The sequence below is a fragment of the Amyelois transitella genome, chromosome 20 (assembly GCF_032362555.1).
Source record: "Amyelois transitella isolate CPQ chromosome 20, ilAmyTran1.1, whole genome shotgun sequence".
Lineage (NCBI taxonomy): Eukaryota > Metazoa > Arthropoda > Insecta > Lepidoptera > Pyralidae > Amyelois > Amyelois transitella.
Genome location: NC_083523.1, coordinates 1,497,536 through 1,516,809, shown reverse-complemented (window position 1 = coordinate 1,516,809; position 19,274 = coordinate 1,497,536). Strand labels below are relative to the sequence as shown.

General features: G+C 36.8%; 2 protein-coding genes across 2 annotated transcripts in view; both read right to left on the bottom strand.

Moving 5' to 3' along the window:
• The window catches only part of LOC106138444 (hemicentin-2), a 124,912-nt gene that overhangs the window by 85,250 nt on the left and 20,388 nt on the right, over positions 1 to 19,274 (bottom strand). Inside the window, exon 3 of the mRNA XM_060949984.1 lies at positions 12,105 to 12,134. Within this exon, the coding sequence (XP_060805967.1) occupies positions 12,105 to 12,134 (30 nt within the window). The remainder of the gene's footprint in view (positions 1 to 12,104; positions 12,135 to 19,274) is intronic.
• On the bottom strand, positions 5,317 to 6,534 carry LOC132902976 (uncharacterized). The gene is made up of 2 exons (XM_060950089.1): positions 6,402 to 6,534; positions 5,317 to 6,200 (listed from the first exon to the last, which is right to left on the bottom strand). The coding sequence occupies exons 1-2, from the start codon at positions 6,532 to 6,534 to the stop codon at positions 5,317 to 5,319; spliced, it is 1,017 nt and encodes a 338-aa protein (XP_060806072.1).

Here is a 19,274-nt window from a genome sequence, read left to right as displayed (position 1 = left end):
AATTCCAACGCATTCTGGTGCGCTACGACAAGAAACAGCGAGACGCGCCCGTCTCCTCACCTCCACCCAAACCCGCGAAAACAAACAGTTGATATTTTTGTCTCTCTTCAACCTACGAGGAAGCGCCGAGGATAGGCGAGTGACGACGAAGTGCGCGTTGAGTGCGAATATTCTACAAGCTACGAGCGCGCTACGATCCCCCACCGTTAATGCTACGAAGCTGTGACGCAGCACGCAGGTACCGTCTACGACCGCTATACTACGACGAGGAATCAGGTACTTGCATCACCCTGCTACGAACCGTGTCGTAGCGCGTCTCACCGACTGATTAGTACTTTCCTGGTTCAAGGATTACCTCACGGAAAGACGGCAGCATGTTAAAGTTAAAAACTACGAGAGTCGTGAAGCTAAGTGTTCGTTCGGAGTTCCACAGGGCAGTGCGCTCGGTCCCTCGCTCTTTCTAGTTTATATTAATGACCTTTGTAGTCTTAAAATCTCAGGAGCCGAGCTACTGATGTTTGCCGACGACACTGCGGTAATTTTTCACGACAAGACGTGGGATGGAGTTAAGGCATTAGCGGAAGACGGCCTTGCCAAAATAACTACGTGGTTGGAGGATCGTCTCCTGACACTTAACACCACTAAATCCAATTACGTCTGTTTTTCTAAGACGGCAATCACAAGTGCTCAGCCGAACTTTAATATCACACTGCACGGATTTCCATGTAACCGTACAATTTCTTACAATGCAAGGACAACCTGTAACTGCACTCATCTTGCAAGGGTAACCTCAATAAAATACTTAGGAGTAACAGTTGACCAACACCTAAGCTGGAAACAGCACATATCTACTCTCTCTGGCAGAGTTAGAAAGCTTATATATATTTTTAAACAATTAAGACTAGCTGCGGATACAAAACTCCTTATCAGTACATACAAAGCTCTTTGCCAATGCATTATTACATATTGCATCACCTCCTGGGGTGGTGCAACCAATACCCACGCTTTGATAGTCGAACGGGCCCAACGAGCAATCTTGAAGGTTATCCTCGGTGTCTCGTTCCGCTATCCGACTACAAAGGTGTACGAAGAGGCAAATGTGTTATCGGTACGCAAATTGTTTATATATGCTACGTTAACTAGGTTCCACAGACAGACTATCCCTACGCCACCACCCAGAGCGTCAAGACGTATACAGCGTTGTCCTGTTCCCCAAATAAAAACAGTATTTGCTAGGAGATTCTTCAACTATCTTGGTCCAAAACTCTATAACAAACTACTGTTGATAGACCGAAACATTAAAAACAGCAGTAACCGTTCCTTTGGAAAGTTTATTCTAGCTTGGCTCAGCAACATGACCTACAGTGAGACTGAAAATCTATTCTATGTCATTACATAAAAACTGGTTATTGCGAACACATCGTTATTTGAACGAAACATAATTATTTAGTATTGACACCATTATGCAAGGTGATTATTTGAGATAGATTTTTATAATGCATGAATTTAATAAATTGGTTTTATATTATATGATGAGATTCATTCACTTGATTATGTACACGAATTCAATTCAAAAATACCATCTACTAATATTTACATACTTCAAGAATTTTACTAACTACAAACTACATATTACATACTTGATTACCATACTTAATTGGTTAAAATTGTGAGTTTGCTATAAGTACTTAATTATACTATCTTTGTTGCTAGAAATTGTTAACTTAAGTTAAATTTCTTTTCCACTGTTAATTTGCTATACTTGATTATCATTATTGTTAGAAATTGTTAATTCAATTAAGATTTCTTTTCCACTTAATCAAAGTTAAGTAGAAATAATATTCTAGAAAATAATTTATCTATAATGAAATAAACAATATCCTATAATACATGATCAAACGAACTTACAAGTGAAGTTCGATCAGTATTATATGAGTCACTTTTTCGAAGATATAGATAAGGGAATATATGTGTTTTAATACATATATTAGTTTAATTGGTAGTCCTTTTATTGTTCGAGCAAATCGCGCACTATTAAGATTTTTTTTTTTTTTTTTTTTTTTTGTGTTGGTCACCCCATCTCGTTGTGCCCCACTCCGTGCCGCTGCGCCATATTTAGCTCATTCTTTAGAGTTTCTCAATCTTTGGCAAAATTATACATGGGGCGCGGTTGGGTGGGAGCTTCTATATCTTCGAAAAAGTGACTCATATAATACTGATCGAACTTCACTTGTAAGTTCGTTTGATCATGTATTATTATTTCGTCACTTTGTTCGAAGATATAGATAAGGGAATATATGTGTTTTAATACATATATTAGTTTAATTGGTAGATGTTTAGAGATAGATATTTTGCCGAAAGTAAACACAAATTAAAATAATCAACTTATTTTTAGATCAAAATGTGCTGTTATATTCATAACAATACTAATACATTTTTATTATTTAATATAAATGCAAGAAAATTAATAAGAGACCGAACAGTTAAGAAAGTGGACCAGGAAAACAAACTGATTGAGCAAAGTTATTCGAATCGATTAGTGGTCGATCATAGAACTTAGCAAATGTACTAGATGCTGACGTCCAACCCGCCGTCCTGCGTATCACATCAAGAGAGACGCCCGCGCGCTTGGCCGCGGAGGTGGAAGCGTGCCGAGTGCTGTGCGCACTGAACATCGACACGTCCACCCCGCTCTCGGCTAGGACCTGCTTGATCCAGCGCGCGATCGTCTGGCTTGTTGCTGGCTTGTGTGGTGGCTTGAACGTCAATAACAAGTTTTTTACACTGTCGTTTCTTAACTGTTCAGTTCTAGAAATGTAATCTTTAATAGCGGTAGCTGGACATATGTCCTTATTGTCATGGAAAAAAGGGAGAATCAACAAAGGTTGAGACCGACCAGGGCCTGAAGTTTTTATAATATCAGAAATGATTATTGTAATATTGTCAGAACAAATTTTTATATTATGGATTTTGATTAATGACAGCGTTTGTATTCGGTGAGCTGTACAAATTGCTAATAGAATTGCCAATTTCTTTGATAATTTTTCCAATGAAATTTCGTTATGTGGTTTCCACAGAGCTATATGATTTAAAACTGACTGGGGATCCCACGTTCCTATGTATTTTGGGACAGTGGGTCTCAGTTTATAAACTCCTTTAAAAAACCTAGAAATAAGATTATAATTACCTAAATCACAATTTAACAATAAACTCAATGCAGATCTATGGCTATTGAGTGAACCGTAAGCTGCACCTTGATTATAAACCTTTGTAAGGAATGACAAAATGACAGACTCTGAAGGAGTGTCATAAGGATTTAAATTTAAATCATTGCAATATGACCACCATAATTTAAATGTGCAGCCATATTGTTGTAAAGTATTTTGAGCTAATGAAGACAACATTATATCTAGAGCTTCGTCCGGGGTACCTTTCCTTAACAAAGCTTCCCGGAGAGCTTCGCTACACCCAGGGTAAGTTTGAATTGTTGTCGTTTCCTGTAAATGAAATTTACGAGATGATCATCGGCTTTGAAATACAAAATACTGGAGATGCACATGTCTTTTAGAAATGGGAACCATGGCTGTGAAGGCCAGTAGGGGAAAACTAATATGCCTTCTGCTTTGTCTGCTTTAATTTTATTTAGGCATTTCGGTATGAGACTAAATGGAGGAAATGCGTAAAAATAATATGGTTGCCAGGTAAAAGTAAAAGCATCGACTGCGAGGGAATCTGGGTCTTGTTTCCAAGACGCATACATTTGACATTTAGCATTGGCACGAGAAGCGAAAAGGTCTATGTCAGGTGTACCAAAAATATCAGAAATATTACGAAACGTTGTATTAGATATTTCTAATTCCGTATCTACATTTTTATTACGGGACTCTTGGTCAGCCTCGATGTTATCTTTAGTGTTGATATAGGAAGCATAAAGCCATATCTTTCGGTTCTCGCACCACTGCCAAATTTCTTTGGAAATTTCATTTAAGTGTGGAAACTGAACTCCACCCATACGATTAATGTAACTTATAGCGGTGACATTGTCACATCGTAGCAAAAAGGCACAATTATACAAATCTCGGGCAAAGGTTTTTAATGCAAGGAAAGCTGCTTTTAGTTCTAAATAATTTATGTGGAAAAGTATTTCATCAGATTTCCATTTACCCCCTGTTCGTGTATTATTACAAAATGCTCCCCAACCTTGTCTAGATGCATCGGAGAAGATCTCTAAAAGAAAAGTGGGTTTTTCCAACTGATTTTTAGAGGTAAAAATATTATGAGACCACCAGAGTAGGTCAGGTAAGATTTTCTCCGAAGGAGTAAATTTTGCCTTATAGTTATTATTGTGTTTGTGTAAAGCTATATGCTTTTCTCTTTCTAGAGATTTTGTATACATCCAGCTATAACAAATAGCTGGGCAAGCTGCTGTCAGTACACCAATTAAGTGTGCAAATTCTTGTATAGTAGATCTAGGTAGCAATAAATATTTTTGAAGGAGGGTAAAAATATAATTTTGTTTTTCTAATGGTAAACTAATAGACATTTCTACAGAATCGAAAACGAAACCCAAATATTTGCATTTTGTAACGGGTTGAAGGTTACTCTTTTCATAATTAATAACAAAACCGAGGCATTCTAAAAGTCTACATGTTTCAAGCACGTTTTGTTGACATTCCTCCCGACTAACTCCCAAGCAAAAAATATCATCAAGATATGCCACTGATTTAAAACCGCGGTATCTTAGATAACCTACAACTACCTTCATAATCTTTGTGAAGGTTCTTGGTGCCACAGAAAGACCATATGGCATGGCATTAAATTCATACGTAATTAGCTGAGAATTTTCTTCAAATTGGAATCGCAAATATTTTTTATGACTATGATGAATTGGCACTAATAAGTATGATTCCTTCAAATCAATGGTAGCCATGAAGCAGTTTTGAGAAATCAAAAGGGCTGCAGTTCTGTAGTCTTCCATTTTAAAATGCAATTTTTCTACAAATTTATTGAACGGTTTTAGGTTCAAAATAAATCTACTAGAACCATTGGGTTTTGGTACCAAAAATATGTTAGAAATAAATTGGTTTTGAGAGGGTTCACAAACGGATATGGCTCCAAGATCTAGTAATTTTTTAATAGATTTAGACATTTCTATCCTTTCTTGTGGTAGCCACTTTGGCTGCCTACCTGTCATCATCTTTACTTTTTTACAAAAGGGAATTTTGAAACCATAACGAATCCAATTTAAGACGTGTTTGTTTTGGGTAATATTACACCAACAATTGTAAAAAAATTGTAATCGACCTGAATGTACCTCTATGTCCGAGGGCTTGCACGAGGAGGCTTGTTCCAAATCCTGGATGGGTTGAAGTTGCTCTGTGCAGACGTGGATCTCGTCGTATAAGGATTCCTCCTGGAAGTACCGCGCCCCCCCCTGCTTGCCACCGAGCGAGAGGGGCCTTTCGAGTTTCCCTGAGATCTAGTGGGACGAGAGGTAGACGATCCTGGTGCAAGTTTATTATCCGGTTTTTTTATTTGAGAACCCTGTTTCTCAATAGCTTTTGACGCCTTAATCTTATCTGGTAAATCAGCGCCGAATAACGTTTCGTCGCGATCAGTGTCTTGGATGAGGTTAAGGAAAGATTTTTCTAAACCTTGGGTTAGAGACTTTTTACGGGTCTGGGACTCAGCTGCGTGAAGGTCTGATAAGATTCTGCAGGCATCAGATAAATATTTTATAGCCTGTATTTTGTTATCGGAAGTAAGCAAAACCGTCATTGCCCTATTTATGGCTGTTAGACCTATGCCTAGTTGCTGTTGACCATTTTCAATCTTTTTATCCCGCGCGCGGGCAAATTCGGAGACTGCAGCATTGATTTCTGGGTTTAAAAGGGGGGCTCTAAATAGTTTACAATTTTTAGGAATTGCGTATTCTTTTAACAATTTATCTTTTTGTTCCTTTTCAACCAGGCCTTTACGGAGAAGAGGAGCCCATCTTTGGGCTAAGTCTGGGTGAATGTCCTCTCCATACGCAACTTCCTCTTGAGCGGGTTCCCCTAATGCCATTAGTATGTCAGGATCTAATGAAGACAAAGGCTGATCATCGGTTTGAGGGTCATCTGGCAAGGGCACGGCCTGATCAGGAACCTCTGGTTCGATATTGGCCGTGTTATTGTCAGCGTTTTTAATATATTCGATATCTAAAAATAACAAGACAAAATATGAGGGTAGGAATAAAATCCGCTGAACTTTTACATAAGGTTAACTCACGGTTAACTCGATTGATAAAAATACCCTTTGGTTAACTCACGGTTAACTCTAGGGCTCTTATAAACTTCTTGGTTAACTCACGGTTAACTCTGAAGTTTCAAGGTAATATGTAAGAATGAATATTTGCTTACCCGACATATTGTCATCATCTGATGAATCAGAATAAATAATAACACGTTTGCGGCGCTTAATTTCTTCATTTTGAAGCTTCTTAATTTTTCGTGAATAACGTGCAATTCTATCCTCTGCACTACGCTTCGGCATTTTCGACGTAAAATAATAGTAGTACGACGTGTGCGTTCCGTTGCGCGCACAATAAAAGAATGAGCTAAATATGGCGCAGCGGCACGGAGTGGGGCACAACGAGATGGGGTGACCAACACAAAAAAAAAAAAAAAAAAAAAAAAATCTTAATAGTGCGCGATTTGCTCGAACAATAAAAGGACTACCAATTAAACTAATATATGTATTAAAACACATATATTCCCTTATCTATATCTTCGAACAAAGTGACGAAATAATAATGTCTACTGAAGAGCCTGTCACCCACAACACAGGGAAACCTATCGTGGGTGCCAGCGCACAATATTGTATAACATTTATTTGCAAATAAAGATATTTTCATTTTTCATTTTTTTCATTCAAATTCAAAATTCTTATTCATTATTATAGGACTCAACTTACTTAGTACTTCATATCGCTTAATAACTTAAGCAGCTTAAACTTGGGATCCTTCTTTTAGGCGAATCTGTCACTATTTGATGTTATGATGTTCAAATTTATTTATTTATTTACAAAGTACCTATAGTGATAGACTATAATATTTACTTTTACGTTTTTCTTTACTACAATAATCTTGGGATTGATTCTTTTTAAGCTATACGCTTGCAACCTGTCACTTATTAAATCTCAATTCCATCATTAAGCCAAACAGCTGCAATTATTATATACATATATGTATGATGAATGAATTATACCAATTCTTCAGAGCATCAAAGGTGTAAAAAGGGTTTGAACAAATATCACGGGACGATGATTATTTCTTAACTTACAACGGAACATGACAGAGCAACCGTTCTTCCACCGGACCGGCTTCAATAAAACCGGTCAGGCGTAAGGACCGGACCGGACGGCGCGTCCGTGCCGTTTCACACTAAACAATTTCAAATAAATATTTTTCAAATTTCACTTGCTTGCTGTTCAGGTAGGAATTTTTTGATAGCGTCCTGTCAAATATGGTGGGAAATGAATGATAGGTTATACATACATATGATCACGTCTTTATCCCTTACGGGGTAGACAGAGCCAACAGTCTTGAAAAGACTGATGGGCCACGTTCAGCTGTTTGGCTTAATGATAGAATTGAGATTCAAATAGTGACGGGTTGCTAGCCCATCGCCTAAAAGAAGAATCCCAAGTTTATAAGCCTATCCCTTAGTCGCCTTTTACGACATCCATGGGAACGAGATGGAGTTGAATTCTTTTTTGTATTGGTGCCGGGATATTTTTTGTATTGTCCTATTCTTTTTTGTATTGATGATAGGTTATTGGTCTCAAAAATTCTTCTGTTTTGCTTAAAGCCAGCATTTGCAACCAGAGAACTTGCTGGTTCTTTGACGTATTACGGCCTCTGTGGGGGAGCGGTAGTGCGCTTATCTGTGGTAGCAGGTCCCGGGTTCGAATCCCGGCCAGGGCATAAAGAGAAATGAAGATTTGTATGTTTGTAATGAACAAACTCAAATACTGTTGGCGTGTATTTCACAAAAATTGCCACAGATTTAGAATGAACTTTTTTCTGTAATTTCCCACGGCAGCGAAGCCCCACGCAAAAGCTAGTCATTAATGAAAAAAAAGAGATTAAACAACAAACCATATTAAAGTTTACATACATGCATACATATGGTCACGTCTATATCCCTTGTGGGGTAGACAGAGCCAACATTCTTGAAAAGACTGATCGGCCACGTTCAGTTATTTGGCTTAATGATAGAATTGAGATCCAAATAGTGACAGGTTGCTAGCTCATCGCCTAAAAAAAGAATCCCAAGTTTGTAAGCCTATCCCTTAGTCGCCTTTTACGACATCCATGGGAAAGAGATGGAGTGGTCCCATTCTTTTTTGTATTGGTGCCGGGAACCACACGGCACAAAAAGTTTAACATGATCAAATTTATAAGTAATTAACGCTATAATACGGAATAATGAGTTTTTGAACTACAAACTGGACGTACATATATTAATGAACTGAAATGAATTTCAACACAACCAGTGGATTGTATAATTATGAGATAATTTTCATGAAGTATGTATTGTCATAATTATTATTGACTAGAGGCCGCCCGCGACTTCGTCCGCGTGAAATCATTATATTTATAGTATACTATTTATCATTAGGTTTATAGTATAAATTGTATAGTACTCGTAAGTATGTTTATTATACATTATTATTATCACCCACACAAAGGTTCTTTGCTTAACCCAATGGTAGACTGTTAGATAATGCTATTAGCATTAAGTCCGACTCTTGTACTTTACAAATTGTAATTGTTACAATAAAGAATAAATAAATAAAGAAATAAAATCCTATATGTTATTCTGGGTCTTCAGCTACCTACATACCAAGTTTCATCGTAATCGGTTCAGTAGTTTTTGCGTGAAAGAGTAACAAACATCCATACTAACATCCTGAGATACTCACAAACTTTCGCATTTATAGTATTAGTAGGATTTATGACAGAACCAATATTACTATGATCTGAACTGGATAAGACTGAAATGAATCACTTACACACTAAAATCCAAGCATGTTTTTTGTTCGGTACTTTTATACAAACATACTTATAATCTCGTCTATATCCCTTGTGGAGTAGACAGAGCCAACAGTCTTGAAAAGACTGATCGGCCACGTTCAGCTATTTGGCTTAATGATAGAATTAATTATCAATTTTGAAAATAAATCTATTCTATTCTATTCTAATTGTGATCCAAATAGTGACAGGTCGCTAGCCCATCGCCTAAAAAAGAGTCCCATGTTTAAAAACCTATACTTTTATACCAATTAATTAATACTGTGTTAACTTTTTTTTATTTTGTGTAATTATTTGAAAATACTTACACTTGTGGCAATATTTTTATTTTATAGATACACATAAATTTATGCCGTGAACAATGTAGTTGGTTGCATTGTTATTTAAACTTGCTTTTTTAACTGTCAAATATTTACCTCAAATATGTAACTGTTTGTTATACTTCAATTAAAAAAAAAATAAAAGGAGTTTCTGTGGACAAACTGTAATGGTGGTTACCCGAATAAAAAATCGTAATGAATAAGTTCTAATACCAACTATGACTGTGGTTCTTTTCTGAGATTTTTACATTAATCCGAATGATAATGGTAAAATGTGCCGTGTGGTTCCCGGCACCAATACAAAAAAGAATAGGACCACTCCATATCTTTCCCATGGATGTTGTAAAAGGCGACTTAGGGATAGGCTTATAAACTTGGGATTCTTTTTTAGGGCGATGGGCAAGCAACATGTCACTATTTGACGTCACATCATTTTAATTTAATTATAACTACTATCGCTTCCAAAGCGCATGTGTAGTAGAAGCGGCGGAACAAACTACACTGCAGCATTTTCATCGGACATCAATTTACAAATATAGATCTCTAAAATCTAAATCGTAGACGAATGCACATTGTCTACATTAAAAAAACATGAATGAATGTAGAACAAATTTAGGTGTATTGGAAGACAAATGCTTAATTAATACTTAATCCAATACTGAATAACAAAAATAGGATGATGATATAATCGTGGATAGACCTCATAGGTGTTCCTAATGCTTCCCATATTACGTACGCCATCAGCCAGCATCGAAGATTCTGAATCGCGCAAGCAAAGTTTCTATGCATTGAGTGAGGGGCATCGATCACACTTTTTCCGGGGCAGTCGGATAAAAATTAAACGTCAGATTAAAAATGACATGTTGAATATGCAAATGAGGGTCGCGCATTCGAGCTAGTATCACGCCGGGGCAGCCCTAAAGTCATTATTTATTCAGTACGATTTTGTTCATTTTATGGTTCCGTACACAACGGCACCGCAACCTAATTTATACGGATTTTAAAATTATTCACATATCTGTCATATCTTATTCATACATATATAAATAAAATTACGCCTTTTTCCCGAAGGGGTAGGCAGAGACTACATCTATCCGCTTGCCACGATCTCTGCATACTTCCTTCGCTTACAACCTGTCATAGGTTGCTAGCCCATAGCCCAAAATAATAATTCCAAGTTTATAAACCGGAATAGGCTTAGTCGCTTCTTACGACATCCATGGGCAATGAGATGGAGTGGTCCTATTCCTTTTTTTATCGGTGCCGGGAACCACGCGGCATAGTTATAAAGCTCATAAATTTAGATATATTTTCTAGTAAATGAGCTAGCAACCTGTCACTATTTCAATCTCAAACACCATTTTAATTTTAAATCTATCATTAAGCCATACAGCTGAACATGGTCTGTGGTGGCATAGTATGAGATGCTGTGGCTCTGTCTACCCCGTAAGGGATTAAGACGTGATTATATGTATGTGAGTACGTCCTCACCTCTCTAGGGAGGAGCTCGAGGTGATGATACAGCCTAAGACAGATTTTTACAGATAGTGACTCTCGTCTGACCTCCGTAACCTTTTGCAGATCCTAGTCTCTAAGACTGAGTGGTTCTATTTTACCTTTTCCTTACCACTAATTTACCAGTATCAAGTATCATTATCATAATGTCTCATACATTTCGCAATCTCCACACCCGTAACATAAAATCCCTTTGGTGTTTGTTAGTGATGTGACATGGTATATATATCGATATTTATGAAAATTTAAATATGTGAAATTCTGGCGTAAGGTTGAGAAGTGTACCTTAAACTGATGAGAAAGAAATGTGATTTTTGTACGCACCCTGACATCCTTTTTATAAAGCATGTTACCAGGAGGAACGCCAGGAGGAAAGAAGTTATGAATTTACATATGAATATGTGTATCTAAAGACTTCATATTCACAATAAGCAAGTGGGAGAAAGTAAGTAAAACAATAAAATAAAATCACAACCAAAATCAATATTTTATTCAGAAAATAGGCCTTCCTAGGCACTTTTTTACTTCATTTTACATTTTACAAACATGAAGGATATACTTAGTATTAGTAACGATAGATGCCAACGACTAACAATATATTTTATTATCACTATTATAAGCTTGTAATTGTCCTGTAATTTAGACGTGATATATATGTGCAAGTTTCAATAATCATTTATTTTTAAGAACAATGTTAACCGCTATCGATATTTCAGTTTCACAACTATCGATACAAAGAAGAGACACATCACTAGTGCTTGTGTATTCAAATGAGCCAACCGTACGGCACGATAACGCCGTAGCATGAAATCTGTTATTCCGCAGGTGAGCTGATAAAAACATTTGTTACAGTTTTCGTATGATTTGGGTAAGAGTTCCAACGTTCCTGATTTCCATTGGGCTGAGGTCAATTGTTCAAATTTTGTTAAGCAAACGTTGTTAAGCAATACATACATACAAACATATAATACAGGACCATATCCCTTGCGGGGTAGACAGAGCCCACAGTATTGAAAAAATACTGATATGCCACGTTACACTATTTTCTATCATTAAGATAGAATTTTTTGACATATTCCGTTATCTTGATACATGTATATTCCCCTTTCAATCCTATTAAAAATATAAGTTTACTCGCAATTGAATTAAGACTAAACTTACTCGTAATTGAAGAAAAACTAAACAAATCTTACCATCCGGCACGCTCTCCAATCTTTTGGGAACTGAAACAAAAATTAATGTGATTAACATTTGTATAAGCTTTCATGCTGGTCTGGTAGCGAAAAGAAACATACATACATACATACATAAAATCACGCCTCTTTCCCGGAGGGGTAGGCAGAGACTACCTCTTTCCACTTGCCACGATCTCTGCATACTTCTTTCGCTTCGTCCACATTCATAACTCTCTTCATACAAGCTCGGCGGTTTCGGGTACTTTTGACCTGACCCTTTACCAGGACGTCCTTAATTTGATCAAGATACGTTCGTCTAGGTCTTCCCACTCCGACCTTTCCCTCCACACTCTCCTTGTATATCTGCTTAGTCAACCTGCTTTCATTCATTCTCTCCACATGACCGAACCATCTTAACATACCCTTTTCTATTCCTGTAACTACATCTTCTTTCACATCACAACATTCCCTTATCACGCTGTTCCTTATCCTGTCACTCAATTTCACACCCATCATACTCCTTAACGCTCTCATTTCCACTGCATTTATTCTGCTTTCATGCTTCTTTTGCCATACCCAACTTTCACTCCCATACATTAATGTCGGGACCAACACGCCCCTGTGCACAGCCAGTCGAGCCTTTTTGGATAGTTTCTGACTGCTCATAAAGGCATGCAAAGCTCCATTCACCATGTTCCCCGCGTTCACTCTCCTTTCAATATCACTATCATACTTGCCATCTGATGTAAACTTTGATCCTAGATATACAAACTCTTTCACTTGCTCCACTTTTTCTCCTCCAATCAAAATATTACATGCTGTCATTTCTTTCTCCATTTCAAAAACCAGTGTTTTAGTTTTACTTACGTTCACTTTCATTCCTTTCTCTTTTAAAGCTTCATGCATACAGTTTACCATCTCCTGTAACTCCTCCGCTGATGACGCCAGTATAACCTGATCGTCGGCATAGAGCAGACATTTGACGAGTAACTCATTCATCCTTAATCCACTTTTAGACTCTTTCAAATCTGTCAAACAGCTATCCATAAATAGGTTGAACAGCCACGGTGACGCAACACATCCTTGCCTAACGCCTTTCTCAATCTTAAACCACTCAGTGTGCGCTCCGTTTATCCTGACACAAGCACTCGAATCCTCATATAAGGATTTCAGTGCTCGTATTAAGAGACTGCTCACCCCATGCATAGAAAGTGCTGACCACAATTCATTCCTCTCAACTCTGTCATAGGCCTTTTCCAGATCTACGAATGTGCAATAGACTTTTTGACTCTTGGCCAAAAACTTTTCGGCTATGCACCGCAAGGAAAAGACCTGATCAGTACATCCCATTCCCTTTCGAAATCCCGCTTGAGCATCCCATATTTTGTCATCAGTTTCATTCCTGACTCTGTTAATCAATACCTTAGCATACAATTTGCCGACGACGCTCAGCAGGCTTATACCACGATAATTTTTGCAGTCCAGCTGTGACCCTTTTCCTTTGTAAAGTGGCACGATAACAGCCTTACACCAATCTTTTGGTACTCGGCCGCTTCTCCAACACAAATTGAAAAGGCACTACAACTGACTAGCTACTACGCCTTTTCCTGCTTTAAGCATCTCGACCGACACTCTATCACACCCAGCAGCCTTTCCCGCTTTCATACTCTTAAGTGCTTCCACAATTTCGAACATTTCAATTTCGCCTTCCATCTCATTCTCTTTTTCTTCGCTATAGCAGAAATCTTTCTTATTTCCTTCCTTTTTTTCAAATAAACTTTCAAAATAGTCCTTCCATATCTTTAGTACACATTCTTCTCCTTTCACAACGCTACCATCCTGGCATCTGATCCTAGTCAGCTCTCTGGTTATAGTATTTCCTCGGGCTGACCTTACGGATTTCCAGAATACTTTCAGATTTGACTGAAAGTCTTCTGATAGCCTTTTATCAAAATCCTCTTTATACTCTTCTTTCTTTCTAATCACAGCTTTCTTAACCAAATCTTTCATTTTCTTATATTCCTTACGTGCTTCATTCACATCTTCATCTATAACCTCTTGCATTCTTAAGTTAGCTTTTGCTGCTAACAAATCCAGCCATGCTTTCTTCTTTAATCGCACAAGTTCTTGCACATCTTTACTCATCCACGCATTTTTGTGATTTTTTCCTTTCCTTCTTCTACTTACACCACACACTTCAACAGCTACTTTCACAATTCTTTCTTTAAATTCCTTCCATCCATCTTCAATATCGCTCATTTCCTCTAAATCTTCAAATTCATCCTTCAGTCTATTAATATACTTCTTACCTACATCCATATCTTGCAAATTTTCTACTTTTACTCTTTCCAAAGCGCTGGTTTGCTCCCTTACCCTGTGCCGCCAGCGATTGAAGATACCCCTTATCCGGGATATCACCAGTAAATGGTCCGAGTCAATGCCAGCACCGCGATATGCACGGGTATCCAGCACTTTGTTCTTCAATCTTTCATCTACAATCACAAAGTCTATCATACTTTTTAAAATACCTTCCACTCTTGTGTAGGTGTGGATCTCTTTATGTTGAAACATTGAGTTCGACACAAAAAGATCCCACTCTAGACAAATTTCTAATACACTTCTTCCATTATCATTCACCTTTTCGTCACCAAACGCACCAAGCACCTTTTCATATCCATCACGCTTTACACCCACCCATCCATTAAAATCACCTAACATAATAATCTTCTCATTTGGCTTGGTAACTTTCAATACTTCTCTTACACTATTCCAGAACTCAGAAAGAAAAGAAACATACATACATACATATAATCATGTCTATATCCCTTGCGGGGTAGACAGAGCCAACAGTACCGTAAAGAGTGATAGGCCACGTTCAGCTGTTTGACTTAATGATAGAATTGAGATTACAATAGGGACAGGTTGCTAGCCCATCGCCAAAAAAAAGAATCCCAAGTTTGTAGCATCGTCTTTTACGACATCCGAAAAGTGGAAAAGAGTTCCTCTGCATAGGTTGGAGAGGAGTGAGGATGCAACCGGGACTTAAGCCAATAGGAAGAAGACTTTGAATACTGTTTTGAAAATAAATAAATATATACGGGACAAATTACACAGATAGAGTTAGCCTCGAAGTAAATTCAAGACTTGTATAACGAGATACTAACTCAACGATACTATATTTTGTAATAAATACTTATATAGATAAACATCCAAGACCCAGGCCACTCAGAAAAAGTTCTTTTCTTATCATGCCCTGGCCGGGATTCGAACCCGGGACCTCCGGTGTCACAGACAAGCGTACTACCGTTGCGCCACAGAGGCCGTTAAAATCTACATATTTTTCGTCATAAGCCTTTTTTTTTGGTCAGTTATCCGAAATTCGTTATCCATTATTCAAATTAACCCCAACTGAATAAACTTGCGGGATTGTTTCCAATTTTTCTATCGAAAAAACTATTTTCAGTTTGCAGTTTTGAATAATACAAACATACATACATACATATAATCACGGCTATATCCCTCGTACAAAATACACTAAAAGTAAAGTCAATAAGCATAATTATACATACATATAGGTACATATTATCTATATCCCTTACGGGGTAGACAGAGCCAACAGTCTCACAAAGACCAAAAAGCCATGTTCAGCTATGTAGCTTAAATTAGATGAAATTGAGAATCAAATAGATGCTTGTTGCTAACACATTGCCTAAAATAACAATGTCAAATGTATTAGCCTATCCCTCGGTCGCCTTTACCACAAAATATTAAGAGGCGTGATCCACACGGCACAAATTATACAGGAGTAAAAAATTAACTTTTCTATTTTCTCTCAGAATGTAGGCTCTATCTAGCCCACAAAATGCAATAAAAAGAAGTCAATGACCGTATTCATACAATTCTAGATAGGCACTCGTTTCCCACATAAATTTCTACTATCAGCAATAAAAGTACATATAGTTCATTTTACTCAGAAAAACTGCAATAAGCAGAGCAGCCATTCCTCATGTGATAATGTCCGGATGTTGACATTGAGGTAAATTGTAAAGAGAAGGCAATTTTATAAATAACACACGTATTAATAAAATTGCCTTAATTACTATTAGTACTAACATAGCTTTAAGTTTACTAACAGGTATTATGAGTCCTGGTTACTTAAATAAATACTATTTCATTCATTCATTCATTAAACATACCTTGTGGTTCCTGGCACCAATAAAAAAAAGAAAAGGACCACTCCATCTCTTTACCATGGATGTAGTAAAAGGGGACTTAGTGATAGGCTAATATTGAGAGCGGCGTAGACAGAGCCAACATACATACATCAAAAGACTAAAAAGGCCACGTTCAGCTGTTTGGCTTTATTATAGAATTGAGATTCAAATAGTGACAGGTTGTCAGCCCATCGCCTAAAATAAGAATCCCAAGTTTATAAGTAGATGTAACGCGACAAATATTACCTATCCAAAATCTGTTATCAACGTAACTTCTAGTCGTTTATTTCAATGTTAAGCAATTCCACTACCCCTATTCCAAAGGTGTAAGGGTCAAAATACATCCATTGTCCAGTTTTAATTGCGTTACTGAAAGTTGCCGTGAGTTTTAGTAGTTTATTATGTTGTTCCAGTTCACGAGAGCTTTGTACACTGATAAATATAGGTACAGGTTGTTTTAGGAAACCAAAAAAAATTGTTTGTAATTTGTTTTAGTTAATACTTCATCTTCTTATCATTTGTAACTGGAATAAGTAGATGCTGTTTAAAAATTAATGAGATCAAACAACAAAATGGGCTTTTATAAACTTGGGGTTCTTGTAATGTTCTGATGTATATATATGTATGAATATGCATGTGTGGTTCTCGGCACAAATATAAAAAAAAATTGGATCTGAACCGGAACCACACGGAATAGAAAAAGATGGAACTTAAATTTATTGAAATGTAAAATGAAGTAAAAATTGCCTACGAAGGCATATTTTTTTAATATAATATCTATTGATTTTGATTTTGTTAATGACATTGAAATCTTTTATGGAAAATAAGTGAAATAATAATAGTGACTTTAAAGCATAAAGTTACCGTGTCGATATATTATTCCGCAATTTATTTCCTCATTCTGTTCAAAGCGTTGAAAAATTGATGTATCTACCTAAATAAGTAATTTTTTCGTCGGGCTTTTTTTTTGATGGCCGTTAGAAACAGGCGTATTTACATACCTACGACCCGACCTTTTTGTCAAAGGGCCCTGCTCTTTTAATACGCAGATAACATCAAATGTCCGGTAGATAAGAGGACTCGATAGCGACCGTAGTGATGGGAATTGATCGATTAAAAATTAAACAATTTTTTTTAATTTAAGTGCCTTGTGGTTCCCGGTCCATCTTTTTCTCGTTGATGTCACAAAAATTGTCTACTAAGGGAACAAACAGCTGAACATGGCTTATCAGTATTTTTAAGACTGTTGGCTCAGTCTGCCCCGCAAGGGATGTAGACGTAATTAAATGAATGTATTTATGTTTAAATTAAATAAATTAATAAATATATACGAGACATATGACACTAATTCAGTTAATATCGAAGTATGTTTACAACTTGTGGTACGAGATACTAACCTTGGTATCGTTAGATTAATTTATTTTATAATAAATACTTATATAGATAAACATCCAAGGCCAATCAAAATAAGTAATCTCAAGTCAAGACTTCTGTTATGAGATATCAACTCAATGATACTATAATTTTCTATGATCTAGGCCAATAGGAAAATGTTCTTTTTCCATCACAACCTGACCGGGAATCGAACCCAGGACTTTTTGATTCAAAACAGAAAATCCGACAACTGCAAAAAAAAAGCGTCAAGATTTCTGACCTGTCATCTAGCCACGACATAAAAAAACATCGATATAGATAAATTACAACCCATCACTAACGCATTGCACAGAATAATATTGCGGTATTCAAGAAAACTATTCGTGTAAAAATTTCTCGTCTCTTCATTACCGATTTCAATACATCAAAGAATGTTTTATAAGCTTACTGGTAGTTCTAATAAATATTGAGGACGCCCACTCTTCTATGTTGTAAAAGCCATCATAAATAAAAAGAGGTTTTATAAAAGAAATGGAAATTAATTTCATAGTTAGGTAAAAAAGGTACATACATAAAATTAAGTCTCTTTCCCGAAGGGGTTGGCAGAGGCAACAGTCCCGAAAAGGCTGATTAGTCACGTTCAGCTATATGTAAACTTATAAGCTAAAAACATCGCGTCAAATCGAGAACCTCCTTTTTGAAAGTCGGCTAACAATCCAATCCCCCGAAACGATAATATTCAGAGACAGGAAAGATTGAAATTTATGCAAACGCGCGTGAAACTGGCTACAACGTTGATAAAACACATATGCAACTTCGGACGGACGAACAGACAAAAGGAGGATTAGCATAACACTGCCTTCATCCCACTTCATCCCCTTTCATCCCCCTCAACCCCGGATAAGAGATGATATTAGCACTTTCACGGGATACGCTTAATTAATGGTGGAAAGGCTATTAATATCTACTTACATAATAAGAAAATTTGTTCTCGATTTGTTGAGTTTTGTAAGCGATTTGTTTTTTGTGTGATTGTATAAAGTAACTTGCTGTGCCCGCGACTTCATCCGCATGGAATACTTATTTTGGGCATCATTGAAACCCAAAAGGATGAATAATTTTCCCCGTTTTTTCACATAGTCTATTATTTCTTTGTTCCTTATAGTTGAAGCGTGATGTTATATAGCCTCAAACCTTCCTCGATAAATGGTCTATTCAAACAATAATTTTTCAATTTGAACCAGTAGTTCCTGAGATTAGCGCGTTCAAATAAACAAACAAACTCTTCAGCTTTATTATATTAGTACAGATTTATAAAATCCATATCTAAACATAGTTATAAAAAACTGTTTTACTGAACAATAGCTGTTCTCGAAAGATACATAAAAACATACATATAATCACGTCTTTATTCCTTACGAGGAAGGCTGAGCAAACAGTCTTGAAAAGACTGATAGGCCACGTTCAGATGTTTGGCTTAATGATAGAATTGAGATTCAAATAGTGAAAGGTTGCTTGCCCATCGCCTAAATAAAAAAATCCCAAGTTTATAAGCCTATCCCTTAGTCGCCTTTTACGACGTCCACGAGAAAGAGGTGGA